This window comes from Mus caroli, chromosome 4, assembly GCF_900094665.2.
Source record: "Mus caroli chromosome 4, CAROLI_EIJ_v1.1, whole genome shotgun sequence".
In the NCBI taxonomy this organism is placed as follows: domain Eukaryota; kingdom Metazoa; phylum Chordata; class Mammalia; order Rodentia; family Muridae; genus Mus; species Mus caroli.
In genome coordinates, this window is record NC_034573.1 from 138,323,392 (window position 1) to 138,339,116 (window position 15,725).

At 45.8% G+C, this 15,725-nt stretch overlaps 1 protein-coding gene across 1 annotated transcript in view; it reads left to right on the forward strand.

Annotated features, from left to right (window-relative positions):
- The window catches only part of Mtor (mechanistic target of rapamycin kinase), a 111,088-nt gene that overhangs the window by 25,869 nt on the left and 69,494 nt on the right, over positions 1 to 15,725 (forward strand). Inside the window, exons 20-25 of the mRNA XM_021160177.2 lie at positions 7,814 to 7,900; positions 10,665 to 10,832; positions 11,417 to 11,529; positions 11,731 to 11,893; positions 13,124 to 13,216; positions 13,850 to 13,996. Coding sequence (XP_021015836.1) covers positions 7,814 to 7,900; positions 10,665 to 10,832; positions 11,417 to 11,529; positions 11,731 to 11,893; positions 13,124 to 13,216; positions 13,850 to 13,996 — 771 coding nt within the window. The remainder of the gene's footprint in view (positions 1 to 7,813; positions 7,901 to 10,664; positions 10,833 to 11,416; positions 11,530 to 11,730; positions 11,894 to 13,123; positions 13,217 to 13,849; positions 13,997 to 15,725) is intronic.

The following is a 15,725-nucleotide window of genomic DNA, read 5'->3' on the forward strand; positions in this document are numbered from 1 at the left end:
ACACCTTACTCTAGGGGTTCAAGGCAGCACACAGTTCTTAGTAGTCTTAGAATGACCCCGAGGGTATGTAGGCTGTGCTCTGCTTGGAAGACTATGCTTAGATTCATTATCTTTCCCTCAGTGACATACTTAGAGGTAGGTAGTAACATTTTATAAACTGCTTCCTAACTTTGTGGCTGAAGTATAGAATTTTTTTTTGGTTTTGTTTTTGTTTTTTAATCCCTTTTTGGGACAGGATCTTTCTGTGTTGCCCAGGCTGGTCTCAAATTCCTGGGCTTGAGGGACTCTTCCACCCAGTGCCACCCAGGTACTGTGACTTGAGTTCTGTGCCACCATGCCTGGCTTTCAGTCCACTTTTGTGCTTTGTTCTTACAGTTGTCAGCCTCGTTAGATTCTTCACTCCATTCGCTACAAACACTCCCATACTTTGATTCTAGATAATTACATGCTCTGAAAATAAAGGGAGCTTGGGTGTTTTTCGTTGTAAACTGTAAATCATTCATTACTGCTTTGAGTGCCTCTGGGTCGCCACTGCAGCGCTGCTTCAGTAGGGGAGGCTGCAGACCTTTGCTCTCCGTGCTCCCTTTCCTGCTGACTTTAGCTGCAGTCTCTGTTTTACCGCTAGTTAGAGCCGCTACTGTCGGAGGGTTTGGGTTAATGTTTTTTACAGTTTTTAAACATTCCCTTATAGTCTTCAATTATTAAAAGAGTTCTTTTCTTTTTAATCATGAGTTGATACTGGATTTACCAAATGCCTTTCCTTTGTTTTAATAATCATCCAGGGCTTTTTCTCCTTTAATGTCTTGTTTCATTGTGTTGAAATAAGTTCTAATGTCGAAACACAGCCACTCTGGTTATGACAGGTTGTTTGTTTGTTTGTTTTTGTTATTTTGTTTTGTTTTGATTTTTTTCGAGACAGGGTTTCTCTGTGTAGCCCTGACTGTCCTGGAACTCACTTTGTAGACCAGGCTGGCCTTGAACTCAGAAATCCACCTGCCTCTGCTTCCCGAGTGCTGGGATTAAAGGCATATGCCACCACCGCCCGGCTGACAGGTTTTTAACTTATCAATACAGTATCTGATATTAAATTTAGAATTTTTACATGAAATAGACTATCTGTAGTTTGGAAACTACAGACACAAGATTTATTTAGCTTTTTTTCTCATTCTTGTCAAGGGGTCTTACAATAGCTTCAGCCTTTTCTGTGGAGCACTGGCTCTATATAAACGGGAGCACTGTCATTGTGAGAATGCTCTTGTCTTGTTTATGTCTCCGTTTCTCGCCAGAGCTTGGCCTTAGTTGTTTTGTTTTGTTTTAGATAGCCACTTCTGTTACCTTTCTGTCTTATATCTTGCTTTTTTTAATCTCACGAATCTGTTCTTTATTATTACTTTACTTTTTTTTTTTAAAGATTTATTTATTTATTATATGTAAGTACACTGTAGATGTCTTCAGACACTCCAGAAGAGGTCGTCAGATCTTGTTACAGATGGTTGTGAGCCACCATGTGGTTGCTGGGATTTGAACTCTAGACCTTCGGAAGAGCAGTCTGATGCTCTTACCCACTGAGCCATCTCACCAGCCCTATTATTACTTTCCTTGATCTGCTTTTTTTTTTTTCTAATTAAAAAGTTGGTACTCCTAAAATGACAGAGCAGATAAAAATGTTTGTCACACAAGCCTCGTGACCTGAGTTTCCTTCCTAGATACCCTGCACAGGTGACATGCGAGAACTGACTCCCTAGAGTTGTCCTCTGACCTCCGTGTGCTTGCTGTGTGCCGTCCTCATACCCACTCACACGCTAAAAAACAGTCGTCAGGTGAGGCATGGTCATCTATGCCTGTAATCGTAGTATTGATGGTGCAGGAGGATCAACAGTCTAAGGCCAGCGTGGTCCACATGTTGATGTGCAGGTACATCAAGAGCCTTATGTTAGACAAGTAGGTCTCTGTTACCCTCATTTCTTTCTTATTTTTGTTTTTTCTAGACAGGGTTTCTCTGTGTGGCCCTGGCGGTCCTGGAACTCACTCTGTAGACCAGGCTGGCCTCGAACTCAGAGATCCACCTACCTCTGCCAGAATAAAGGTGTGCACCACCTCTGCCCAGCATAAAAATTTTTTTCTTAAAAAACCGTGTGTGTGTCAGGAGGAGTGTTCTTGGGGAGGGCAAAGGGTGTTGGGTCTCCTGAAACTGGAATTAGAGTCCTACAGGCCCACTGTAAGCTACCCAGCATGGATGCTGGAAGCCAGAGTGGGTCCTCTGCAAGCTTTGTGGGCCTCTTAACCAAGAGGTCAAGAAATTATCTTCTGTTCCCCTCTTTCTTCCTTTGTAATTCAGTCTGGTAGAACTCTAAATTTTGGGGAGGTAAACTCTCAAGTATTGCTTTGCACAGCTGCTTTTGAAATGTTTTAAACTTTCAGAGCTAGGGAGATAGTGCAGTGGGTAAGAGGACTTGTTTGTTAAAGTTTGTGGACCTGCACATACATGTGGCTGTTTGGATTGTAGCTCCTTTTTGCCAACTCCATGTTGGGGTTGAGGCAGAGGAAGGACGGCTGAGGCTCACTAACCAGACCACCTAGCTGAAAAACAGCAAGTTCCAGGTACAGAGAGACGTGTGCAGCACACACACACACAGTACTGTTTAAACTCTGAGGTAGGGGTTTAGGAAGAGTCCACATTTTGTAAGAGTGCTATGCTATGCAAGCATGAAGACCAGAATTTGGATCATCAAAACCCATGTAAATAAAGGCCAGATGGGCATGGCAGCTCCTGTGATCTTTGTACTTACAAGGCAGAGACAGGGACTCCCCACCGAAAGCTTAGCAAAATCCGCAAACTCTGGGGCTAATTGAGAGGCTTTGCTTCGATGTGTAAGGCGGAGAGCAACCAAGGAAGACAAGCTGTGTCAACCTGTGGTCTCCACATGCACACCCACACATATGCACACATAACCCTACACACATCTTTTTATGTGTATGAGTGTTTTGTTTGCATGTATGCATGTGCACCACAAGAGTGTATGTCTGATCTCTTGGAGTTCAGAAGAGGGCATTGAATCCCCTGGCACTTGAGTTTTAGACAGTAGCGAGCTGCCGTATGGGATTGAACAGATGTCCTCTGGAAGAGCCAGCTCTCCACATTCCTCCACGTGCGTCTTCATGTGCAAACATACCATTCACATACGCATACCCTCAGAAATCCTTTAAGGTAAAAATGACACACTGTAAAGTTTGCTATCTGAAAATATGAAGCTCCTTGGCTTTCAATGTATTCAGAGTCTGTAGTTACCAGTAACAGTCTAAATTTAGAAAGTTGCCAGAAAGCTTCCTTCTCTCCGGTGAGCAGTCATTTCCATTCCTGCTGCCTCCTAGAGCTACTTCTGAAGATTCCGTGTAATTGATGGTACATGAGCTGCTTTCTCTCTTTCTTTTTTTAATACAGAGCATCTTGTAGCCCGAGTGGCCTTGATCTTCCTGTCCACCTGCCTCTGCCTCCTGAGTGGTTGGCTTACAGCTGGGTGCCACCAGCCCCAGCCTCTGCCGTGCTGGGTTGGAACCTAGGAGTCTGTACATACTAGACAAACATCTACCAACTGAGCTGCATCTGTAGACCTGGGGCTAGCTTGCTCAACATAATACCTCTGGGCTTCATCCGGGCTGTAATATATATTAATAGCTTGCTCCCTTCTTGCTGAGAAACGTGAATTCTCATCAGTGTTTAAAAGTCAGTCCTTTCTGAGGTTTTTTGTTGTTGTTGTTGTTTTGTTTGTTTGTTTTTGTTTTTGTTTTTTGAGACAGGATTTCTCTGTGTAGCTCTGGCTGTCCTAGAACTCACTCTGTAGACCAGGCTGGTCTCGAACTCAGAAATCCGCCTGCCTCTACCTCCCAAGTGCTGGAATTAAAGGCGTGTGCCACCTGGCTTCTTTCTGTGTTTTAACGTTCCGGTTTCTTCTTTCACCTTTGACTTATTCACAAGTGGGTAGTTTGTCCGCATCCTTAGACAGTATTGATTTCTACACTAACTGCATTGGGTTTGTTATTCCTTTGTGTTTGCTGAAGTGGCCTGAATGGTTTCGTTGTTTCCTTGATTTTCACAGATTTCTCGCATGCTTGTGCTTGCCACTGTCATCCATAGGTTTTACATATATAAAACTATACCATGTTGAGATCTCATGTCTGTGTGTTATGACTGCATGTTTGTCTGGGTTATGTATGCATGTTCATGTGTGCTTTGTGTACTTGTTAATGAGTATGCATGTGTGCGTGTTAACATGTTTTGGGGCACATGTGTGTGGGGTGCATGTTCGTGTGTGCACACTCCCATGGAGACCAGAGGTTGGTATCAGGTATCCTCCTCTTTCTCTCTCCACTTTATATTTTGAGGCAGGGATCTCTAACTTGAGTACAGAGCTCGCTGATGCAGCAAGTGTAGCATCTTGTGGAGTGGAGAACACCATGCCTGCCTGTACGTTCATGGATACTCGTGTCCTATAATCCAGTCCTTGTGCAAAAATTCTTGCCCTTTGATCCATTTCCTCAGCCCTCTGTTCTTATTAAGTCTTTGTTAAACCCTTCTAATAGGGACAAGAAGGGACAGAGTACATCAAGTTTGCTTTTATGTGTGTGTTACTGTATTACAACTGGGGTGTCTCTTGTGTTCATCTGAAAGGGTAGCAACAGAGCAATGGAAAGATGCCCTCCAACCCACCTTGGTACAGTAGTGACTATTGAGGTTAGAGAAACAGTGGGTGACTCCAGGCAGCCGCACCTCCTAAGACCCCACCCCAGCATGGGCCACAGCCCAGGTCCCTTCACAACAGGGCCACAGTAGGCAAATTCTCCCCTTTCTAAGGTTCTCTGAGCTTCCTGAGTCTTGAGAGCATCTGTGAGTCTCAGGAGTCTCCCTTTAGGTGGGAAAGTTTCAATCCAGAGGAAACAGTATTCAGTATAAATTTTATTTACAAATTTATTTTATAAACTTTATTTTTTCAATTATTTTACAATTTTCTTTTTACTTTTCTTTTTTGTTTGGTTTGGCTGTTTGGGTTTTTGTTTGTTTGTTTGCTTTGCTTTGGTTTTTTGAGACAGGGTTTCTCTGTGTAGTCCTGGCTGTCCTGGAACTCAACAGAGATCTGCCTCCTGAGTGCTGGGATTAGTGGCATGTGCCACCACCCTGTCTTGTGTTTTATATTCCTATTTTGATTTCTGTAAGCATCTTAAATAGATTTACACTTAGGGTGATGATAACTATTTTCTCTAAGTCCTGGGTTAGCCTAGTTTGCTGCTCTTTTATTAATCTGGTCCCTCGCTCTCTCTGGGTGTTTTGTGGTCATATGCCATCTTCATCTACTCAGTCCCCAGAGCAGCCTGGAACATCTGCTCTGAAGAGCGGAAAGGAGCAGGTGTGCTTTTGCTTCAGTGCAAGTGACCCAGGACAACTTGAAGTCAGTGTCTGGCTTGTTCCCAGGCCACCCGGGTAGTTAGAACACTTGAGAGTCAGCCTGAGGTTCAGCTCTTCTAGGAGAGTTACATTAAAACTCATGATTTCTTTGTCTCCTTTTGCCAGTAGGAGGGGGTTTTGTTTTGTTGAAATTCACTGTTTCTCTTAAGATGTATCCCATTAAAATTATGGGTTTACGAAAAACAGTTGGATTCTGATGATCTGCTTTCTCGTGCATTCATTTCCAGTTTTTCACAGTGGGAAGAGGATTCAGAGATTTAGTCTGCCATGCTTTTCAGAAACAGCATCCCACGTACAACCCGTTGTCTTGGCCATTTCTCAGGTCGTCTTGTTCCAGTGAGCTCTTGTCTGTGCTTCACAGATATGCAGTACAAGCAGGGTATTAGCACGTCACTAACACATCAGTAACGTCAGTCCTTTCTCTTTATTCTGCTTGGATAGAATCTGAGAAGGGCAGGTGGTGGTCCCCGGTCTTTCCACTTCTTAGGCATCAGCTATCAAGCTTCCCTCCTGTGGCCAGGAACCAGGAGGCTCGTTCCCTGTTTCTTTCCAGTGGTTTTTCCTGACCCGTCTGCCTTTTATATCCAGGTGCCTCAGAACTGTGCTTTGTCTCGGGCTTTTAGGTTTGCCGTCTTCTTTCAGGGTCATATAACAGATTTAGCTAACAAGCGTTCATCACATGTAGAGTTCCTGTCCCTGGAGCTTTTCCATAAAGGTGTCAGCAAGGATTCCGTGAAGGACATGCTACAATAGGTAGAGGATGGTTCTGCTGAGTCGCTGCACCATGTGGTGACCAGGTCCTAACATTTTGGCAGCCATGGTGTCCCTGTTAGGGAACAGACTGTCTGTGACTCTGATTCTGTGTGTCTGTTCCTCGCTTCTGCAGGCAATGTACCCCAAGGTCGGATTGCTTTCTATCTTGTTTGTTGTGATAGGGTCTTGCTAAATAGTAACCTTGAGCTCACTCTGTAGCCCAAGCTGGCCTGCAACGGCTGATCTGCTGCCTCAGCCTCCCGAGTACTGTGAGCACGGGGATGCTATACTCAATTCAAATCAGCACTGTTAACTAAGCCCCAAGGAACCCACCCGAGTTTCCCAGTGAAGAGAAGAGTAAAATGAATGGTTCTGTCCAGGCTCATTACTGGAAAGGGGCAGTCCGAGCGGTAAAGTCCTGGGCTAGGGACAGGAAGTTAGTACGTCACTGTCATATTCAAACATGGTGTTACTGACTCTTCTCATAATGAATCTTAACGTGAAGATCAGGGCTTCTTCATTCCAGCCCTTCCTGCCCTCCATAGTCCCTGCTTTACTTAGATGGTGGCAACTTTCTGACCGTTTTCGGATACCACCTGCTGGGATTGGTGGCTCATACCTGTGATCCCAGTGTGTCAGTCTAAGACATGAGGCTAGCCTGGGCTACTGAGTATTCAGTTCCTTTCCAAGTGTGCTGCTTGTTTTGTTTCATAATTTCTTTGAGATATCTCAGGACCTAACTGAGAGCTGTATATAGTAACGGCATGCCCAACATCCAACACTTGGGAAATCAAAACGGAACAATAGAAGGTTAGAATTCCCTTAGCTATGGCAGGGTCAGGCCCAGTCTGGGCTACATGATGTGTCTACAAAAGAAAAGCAGTCATTAATTTATTACTTATAAATTGACTATATTCTAATATCTACAATGAGGTATTTAATTTTAATTAATTAATTTATTGAAACAAAATTTTACTATGTAGCTCTGGCTGGACTATATAACCCACTATGAAGATCAGTCTGGCCTTGAACTCCAAAACCCACCTGCCTCTATCTCTTGAGTGCTGGGATTAAAGGTGTGCACCACCCACCCATATTTTGGAAAGTAAATAGTAGGAAATCAGGGCCAAGGTACATTTGTAGTTGGCCAATCATTTCATGCCAGGTTTGTCTGTTTTGAGGGAGGTCTCTATGTAGTACTGGCTGTCCTGGAGTTTGTTATGTCAACCAGGCTGACCTGGAACTCAGAGATACAAGTGCCTCTGCCTCCCAAGGGCTGGGACTACCGGGCTGAGCTGCCATGCCTGGCTGTGTGACCGTTTTTGTTAAGTATTTACTGACCAGAATCCCATGCTTCTGACCTTGACAGTGAGTGGAGCAACACTCCGTCCCCTGCTCTGGGGCTTTCCATGTGCGGACTACAGTAGCACTTGGGGATAGTCCTAGTCCCCTTCGCCACTGTAGGTTAAGTTGGAGCATGCATTCTGTTGATGGGCTGCTGTGGAAACCAACCCCATAGCTGTCTTTTCCTGTCTCTGGGTAAGCTTGTGAGTTCTGCATCCTTCAGGTGCCAACTTGTTGATCTCTTGTCTGTTTCAGTTTCTGTTCCAGCAGCTGGGGATGCTGGTGTCCTTTGTGAAGAGCCACATCCGTCCCTACATGGATGAAATAGTCACCCTCATGAGAGTAAGTAGAAGTTACAGCTCTTACCCTGCTCATTTGCATTTGGGTCAAGGGATGCACAGAAATGAGTTTGAATCCCATGGCTATTCCCTTCCCGGGTCACTATAGAGCTGTTACTGACTGTAGAAAATGGGCTCCACAGTGACTGTCGGCCACTAGGTTCTGAGGAGCAGGGTAGATAGGCATTGACTCTGCATGCTCCCAGCTCCCAAGTACAACAATACGTGTGAAGTCTGCAAAGAAATCCTGAAATAATTGTACTGCCAAAGACATTCTTGAGTTATTTGCCTAACCCGCAGCAAAGCAGTTTATGTCAGTATCGCAACAGTGCTTTCCGACCCCCACAAAAGCCCTTCTCCTCACTACCCATGAACCAACAGCACAAGAGGGAATGGATAGGGAATTGTTTTTTTCCCATAGTCACCTGTCAGACTCTGAAGATCAAGGTGACACTTTGCCCTGCAATCTCCAAAGACTTAAATGTCATTTGACTTCAGTGGCACCCAAGGCAGGGATCAGTGCCTGGCATTTTATAACATGCATTAAGCAAGTGCTAAAAGACACCCAGATAATAGAAACACCATTTTACTGTTCTATGCAATCCTAAATGATTTTGTGAAGAGGGTTGCTTTGTAGTTAGCTTGTTGGTAGCAGCAGGGCCAATTTCAAAATGTCTGACTCCCCCAGAGGGATTTCCTGGCACTGGGGTTCAGAACTGAACAGCCCTTACATGTATAAATCATGAAAAGCTGCTATGTTCCCATTCTCTACCACAGAGGACTCAGTACAAGGAAGGCTTGGACCAAATGCTTGACTGCCCAATGGATGGCCTTGGGGCAGGGAAGGCAGGAAGGAAACTGTGCTCAGGGTAGGAAGCTGAAGCCCTCTGACTCACCCCCCCATCTCCCTAAAAGAAGTCTGACCAATGCTCAGAGATTCGAGGAGCCTTGCCTGCAGAATGCAGCTTCAGTTCTGTCCCAGAGGAGGGGATGCAGCAGGTGCTCTTCCTGTGGCTGTTGATCCTGGACATTTTAATGAGCTCCCTGGAGTCTGGAAGGAGAGCAGCCTGTAAGCAATGATGTAGCCTACATCCCCAGGCAGGCTGCTGGCTTCTGAGTAAAGAAACCTCTGTGAAGAGCCCATGGTGATAGAGTTGGAAAACTTTCTCTGAAGAAGGCAGAGTGCAGTCCAAGTGAATGAACATCAGATAAACCAAGGCCTAAAAACCAGCACAGTTATTATTTTGTTTTAAAGATTTATTTATTTTACGTATGTGAGTACACAGATGGTTGTGAACCTTCATGTGGTTGTTGGGAATTGTATTGTGACTTCTGCTCACTCCGGTCGGCCCTGCTCACTCAGGTCTCTCCTGCCTAAAGATTTATTTATTATTATAAATAGGTACACTGTAGCTGTCTTCAGATGCACCAGGAGAGGGCATCAGGGATTTGAGCTCAGGACCTTCGGAAGAGCAGTCAGTGCTCTTACCCACTGAGCCATCTCACTAGTTCACCTGCAGTTATTATTGAGAGTAAACACAGGTTTTATAGAGAGTAGTGTTTTACAGCTGACAGAAGGTTTAAGCAGCACTTTTCAGTCTGTTTTCCCTTGGTTTTACTGAGGCCTGTGCAGTTAGGGCCCCGCGTGGCTATGGATGTGCTGCAAGCAGCAGCAGAGGGTCCCTGAGTAGTCAGTCTCCTGTTCCAGAGGCCATAAAGAAAGCTAGAGGCCCCTGACTTTGAAGTGACTTGAAATGACTGCTTTCATGGCATGTGAGAGGCTTGTGCTTGTTTGCCTTGCAGCTATTTCTGCAGAATATGCATCCATTGGCCAGCATTTATATCAGTAATTTTTGTGGATTGTCAGTACATGGAGGAGAGAGTACCTACTTTGTTGCAGTGTCCAGGCCTGATAGACAGAATTTTAGGGAACAGGTATCAGGTATTGCCCAGCCAATTAAGAAATCCTGATTGGGCATGAAATCTTAGTAACCTGGAGTGGTCTTCTTGTAGAGATCACACAGTACCCCAGTAATGTATGGACCAACACCTTGTCTGAACTCTTGGAGTGACCCAGGTATAAAAATCTGTCTGCTCTGTAAATAGTTTGATGACTAGGGTATCTCAGGTACTCTAATTGGTTTTAGGGGTCAGAGGTTAGTTTAAGTAGTCTCTTGCTCTTAAATAGCCCAAGTCTAACAGGAAAGCCTTGCAGGGCAAATTAGCCCCAAGTTGGGAAGGAGAACTACAGAGGGATCCAAAGTGGGTGAGTGCAGAGCAGGACACATGAGAGCGTGACAGCAGAGGGCATGCCAGCCAGCGGTGGGGTTCTAGGCGAGGGACTGCACCTCACAGCTTGGAGGAGTCAGGGCATCGCATCTGGAAGTGCAGCGTCATTTGTCCCGTGCCTATGGCTGTGGCTGTGCAATGAGAGAAGACGGGAGAGGCTTGTCTGGGCTCATTACATTTTCTGCCTTTTCAGCCATCTTATTTCTTTTTTTTTTTTTTTTTTTTTTTTTTTTTTTTTTCGAGACAGGGTTTCTCTGTGTAGCCCTGGCTGTCCTCGCACTCACTTTGTAGACCAGGCTGGCCTCGAACTCAGAAATNTTTGTAGACCAGGCTGGCCTCGAACTCAGAAATCCGCCTGCCTCTGCCTCCCGAGTGCTGGGATTAAAGGCGTGCGCCACCACGCCCGGCTGCCATCTTATTTCTAGGTTCACTGTCCAGCAGATAAACATCTGCATCTGCCCTTCTCTCCCCCTCTGCAGGAGTTTTGGGTCATGAACACGTCGATCCAGAGCACAATCATTCTTCTCATTGAGCAGATTGTGGTGGCTCTTGGAGGGGAATTTAAGCTCTATCTGCCCCAGCTGATCCCACACATGCTGCGGGTCTTCATGCATGACAACAGCCAAGGCCGCATCGTCTCCATCAAGGTGAGCAGCTGGGATCGTCCAGAGAGGGTCCTGGTTGCCTCAGAGTCCGTGGATGATAACTGAGCTGTGAGACCCTGTTCTGGGTGGCATGCTGATGTGTGGGCCCAGGAACATGGTCACCTGCACTTGGCGGTTTCTTTCCAGAATACTCACAGTCTCCTCTTGGTTATCTTTCTATTTCGTCTCCTTTAATGGGTTGGTCCAGGTGCATCTCAGGCCAGCTTTATTATCTAGCACCTGGCATACGTTGGCTGAAAGAAAGCAAAGTAGCCTGTACTCAACATAAAATCAGGGGAAAGAGGCACCATAGAGAGTGTAGTCCAGCCAGGCCGTGGTGCACACCTCTAATCCCTGCTCTCAGGATGCACAGGCAGAGCTTGAGGACAGCTGGTCTACAGATCCAGTTCCAGGACAGCCAAGGGACAACTCTGTTTAAAAGTTTTTTGTGTAGGCCAGAGCTGTTTGACAAGGCTCTTCAGCATCCCTACAGAACTTTGAGTGTTCCATATGCTGCCCAGCCGTGCCCTGGGCACTTGATGCCTTTCTGTATCTGTGCACCACCAGGCTCTTGCTCACTTTTGCAGCTGTTAGCGGCCATCCAGCTGTTTGGTGCCAACCTGGATGACTATCTGCACTTGTTGTTGCCTCCGATTGTGAAATTGTTTGATGCCCCTGAAGTCCCGCTGCCATCGAGAAAGTAAGCACCCTCTTTTGCCATCTTTGTGGGTTTTCCATCTCTCATTATTTTAGTTCACAAATGTTCCAGGTTATGGAGATCTTACTGCTGCCCTCCTAGTGTGTATGTCTTGGATTTGTGCCACTCACAGGACCTCACAGCCATTCCTTCCCATTCCTTTCTGCCGTTGTTAAGGTAGCCCTTGGCTTGCTCTTGTTGCAGGGCAGCGCTGGAGACGGTGGACCGCCTGACAGAGTCCTTAGATTTCACTGACTACGCCTCCCGCATCATTCACCCAATCGTTCGTACGCTAGACCAGAGCCCAGAGCTGCGCTCCACAGCCATGGACACACTGTCTTCACTTGTCTTTCAACTGGGGAAGAAGGTAAGAGGAGACCCCTGCGTGGACCCGTGATTTTATACCTTAGCTGGGAACTTATGAATATTTCCAGTTATTAGTACATAGTGTGAGTCTCAGCCACTATTGGAGACTATGAAATTATTCTAGTTTTTATTGTTCTTCCTTTGTTCTTCACCCTGTGTGGGTGAAGTGTAGTTCTAGAGGTAACACTGCAGAAAACAGCTGGGGTGGAGCTCAGTTGGTAGTGTACTTACCTAGGTATGCAGGAATCCCTGGGCTTTGTCCCCAGGACTGCATACAACTGGATATGGTGGCACTTGGTGAGTTACAAGCAGGAGGATGAGGAATTTGAGAACACCTTCAACTACAACCTGAGCCATAGGAAACCCTGTCTGGGGAAATAAACAGTTTTAATTTTTTTTCAAGAGGAAAAGAGAAGAGCAGATCTTGTTCTTATAGAACATACATTCTAGGGCGTAAAGTGAGTGATCTCTCCACACACTCTGAGAATGCTGAGTGAAAGTGGAAAGAAATGCCATTCACTTAGGTAGATAAGAAAGACTTTCCTGATGAGCTGTTAAACAGAGGCCTGACTCCAGGGAGTGACCTGAAGACTCACTTAGCACCATGTGCACAGGGCGAGGTAGGCAGGAAGAGTTTGTGGCACAGCTCAAGAGCAGGATAACCCCAAAAGTAATGTAGGAGCACTTCCTGGTAGCTAAGGTCTGAGAGATTAGACAGGGTTAGGTGGGGGAGAGACTGAAGTTTGAAGCAGAGTCTCCAGATGTGACCTTGAGATAAGCACCATCAGCATCCTTGCTCTGGACGAGTGTTGGGAATGCAGAATCTTGGGCTCAAGCTGCAGATTCAGGAACGTGGGCTGTGTCCTAAGCCGCTGGGTACCAGCGTCCAACAAGTGAAGTCACTGTGGGCAGCATCGTGAGGACTTTGTCTTTTATGCTGAGCAAGACTAGAAAGCTTGGGAGACTTTGATCACAGGACAAATAGAATTGATATTTTAACATGATGATTGTCAGTGATATATTCAGAATGGACTGCAGAGAAAGAAACCTCTGGGCATTGAGGAAAGCCAGTGGAGGGTGATGGGGAATTGGCCTGGAATTACATCTGGAGTGGGAAAGGAGTTGTAGGGACTTTCACAGGGAAGTAGCTGCCCTCCAGTGCACAGCAGTGTGCTCTGCCATCTGCTCTCCAGAATAAGAGTCCCTGCTGTTTTACTCCCTCCTGTTGTAGTACCAGATCTTCATTCCAATGGTGAATAAAGTCCTCGTGCGACACCGGATCAACCACCAGCGCTATGATGTGCTTATCTGCAGAATCGTCAAGGTGAGTAGGCACCCTTCTGCCCTGGGGTCTTCAGCATGTTTCCTTGGCATTTTGTCATAGCAAAGGGCAGGCCACGTCTAGCTTTTCAGCCCTGGCTAGGACTGGCAGACATGCTGCTGGAGAAGTAGTGTTTTTCAGCACTATAGGCTGTATGGCTTCTCTGTATGGTTTCTGTTGAAGCCATCCACATAGCACAAAACTAATGAGTCTGGCCTCAGTCCAGTTAGATTTTATTTGTGGACACTGAAATTTGAGTTTCTCACAATTTTCACAAATTATAAAGGATTAAATTTTATTTTGACTACTTGAGATTGGAATAAATTGTTTTTAGCTCTTAGGCTGTATGAAAACAAGCCACAAGCTGTGTGTGCCATTGGTGCCCTAAATAGCTGATCGTTTATTTGTGCTCACAGTTTGCCTTTGTCTGGCTTTTTTATGACTTACCCATTAAAGGTTTGTCAGTGACCCCAGCAGGGAGTTCAGGCACATGGTTATTTTGTGTATAGGTGCCATGCATACTGCTTGTTGAAATCCTGGCTCTTGTAGGTAGGGATCTCCTGAGGTTCGTGCATGTTTTATAAGCTGGGATCATGTGTGGAGGTGCAGGTGTTTTCAGTACATCTCTGCTTGCAGGGGTACACACTTGCTGATGAGGAGGAAGACCCTTTGATTTACCAGCATCGAATGCTAAGGAGCAGCCAGGGAGATGCCCTGGCCAGTGGACCAGTTGAGACAGGACCCATGAAGAAACTGCATGTCAGCACCATCAACCTCCAAAAGGCAGGTCCATTGTTTCCAGGGGGATTGGGAAGCAGGGCTCTGTTTTTATCTCTCATTCAAAACATTCATCTCTTACCACCTTGACTTTACACCAGCTAGCTAATCAAAACAACCTCAGCATCATGAACTTAGGCCATTACATTTATTTGTTTGTTACCTTTGCTTTTTTGTTTACTTCATTTTCTTTTGTTGCTGTTGCTCTGTGACAGGGTCACACTTTGCAGGCTTTGGCTGGTCCTGAACTCACTATGTAGTCTAGGCTGACCTTAAACATGTAAACCTCCTGCCCCAGCCTCCCAGTTGGTGGCACAAGAGCAGCAAGTGCTCTTAACTGCTGAGCCAGCTCTTCAGCCCCAATCAGCTGTGATTTTTTTTTTCCATGTAGAAAATAAAGTATCTTTTGTGTTTGCTCAGAACTTCAGTAGTAGGTAGGAACTTTTGTGGAAAAAAAAGAAAAAAAGAAAAAGCGCCCTCATGAGAACAAAGTTGGTGTCTCAGTTTCTTTTCCTGCTGCTGTGGTAAAAGACTCCCACAGAAGCAACCTGAAGAGATCGGGTGTATTTTTGCTTACAGTTCCAAAGGGACATAGTCCATAATGGCAGGTACGATATGGCAGTGGGAGCAGGAGGCTGGCTGGTCACATTGCATCCATGCTCAGGAAGCAGAGCAGAGACAGAGCAGAAGTGGGACTTCCTGTAGGATCTGTAGGATAAGTCTGTAGGACCCTCACCCACTGACTCACTCCCTCAGCACCACCAGCCCGGGAGGTTTCATATGCAAACCACAGAAGCTGGTAAGGCCCTGATTGGCATAAAACCGATGTGGGCTGTTTGAAGCAGTGAATTTTACTCTTCTCCCTTTCATTGGGCTTCCTAATTTCTAGGGATCTTATTAAAATATTTACTCTGCTGTGAAATGTCTGAGGTCATGGGAGAGAACTGTAAAGAGCTCCCAGGTCTGTCTGTGATACTTCTGGCCGTGGACCACACTTTGAATATCTAACTCTTAGAACTTTGCTAGTAAGTACCGAATTGTCTCTGCTGACCAGAGCCTGGAATGTAACCAGCTTTTTGCCTGTCTTGACACATTTTGTTCATCTCTTTGAGGTAGGCCACCTGGATACAGTTATAAGAAGCCTGAGGCTCAGTGTTGTAGCTGAGTGGCCAGGTTGGGATTCCCCTAGCATTCAGGCTTCAGAGAACAACAACATGCCCACACTGCTAAAGTTCACTAGGCTCATCAGTAAGTCCTCAAGGCGCGCTATGAAACAGAAGCAGGCATGTTCACTTTATAAATAAGAAGACAGACACAGGGCATTAAGTTCCAAAGTTCAGGGAGCCAAGAGTTACATAACTGAGATTTAAATTCAAGCCCTTGAGTTCCTGGGTGTGGCTTTGGCGTCTAGCTTTGGCGTCTACACTAGACTCTTCCAGAGCCTGATGTCCCCACTTACCTACCCAAGCTGTCCCAGGAATACTTTGTGGGGCCAGGGATGGAACCTAGGGTCTCATACATGATGTTCTCAGCCACTAAGTCATACCTGAGTTCCACAGAGCCCACTTGCTGCCTGGAGAGGTCAGGGCTTTGAGGAAGCTTCTGGTCCACTGGTGTAGCCTGGCAGTTTCTCTCTGGGAGTTTGCTCTTCTGCTCTTCTGCACACAGGTTGTGCTGTGCAGCTGCTCTTTGCTTCTCTGTGGGTTCTTCTTTTTCCATTCTTTTTTTTTTTTTT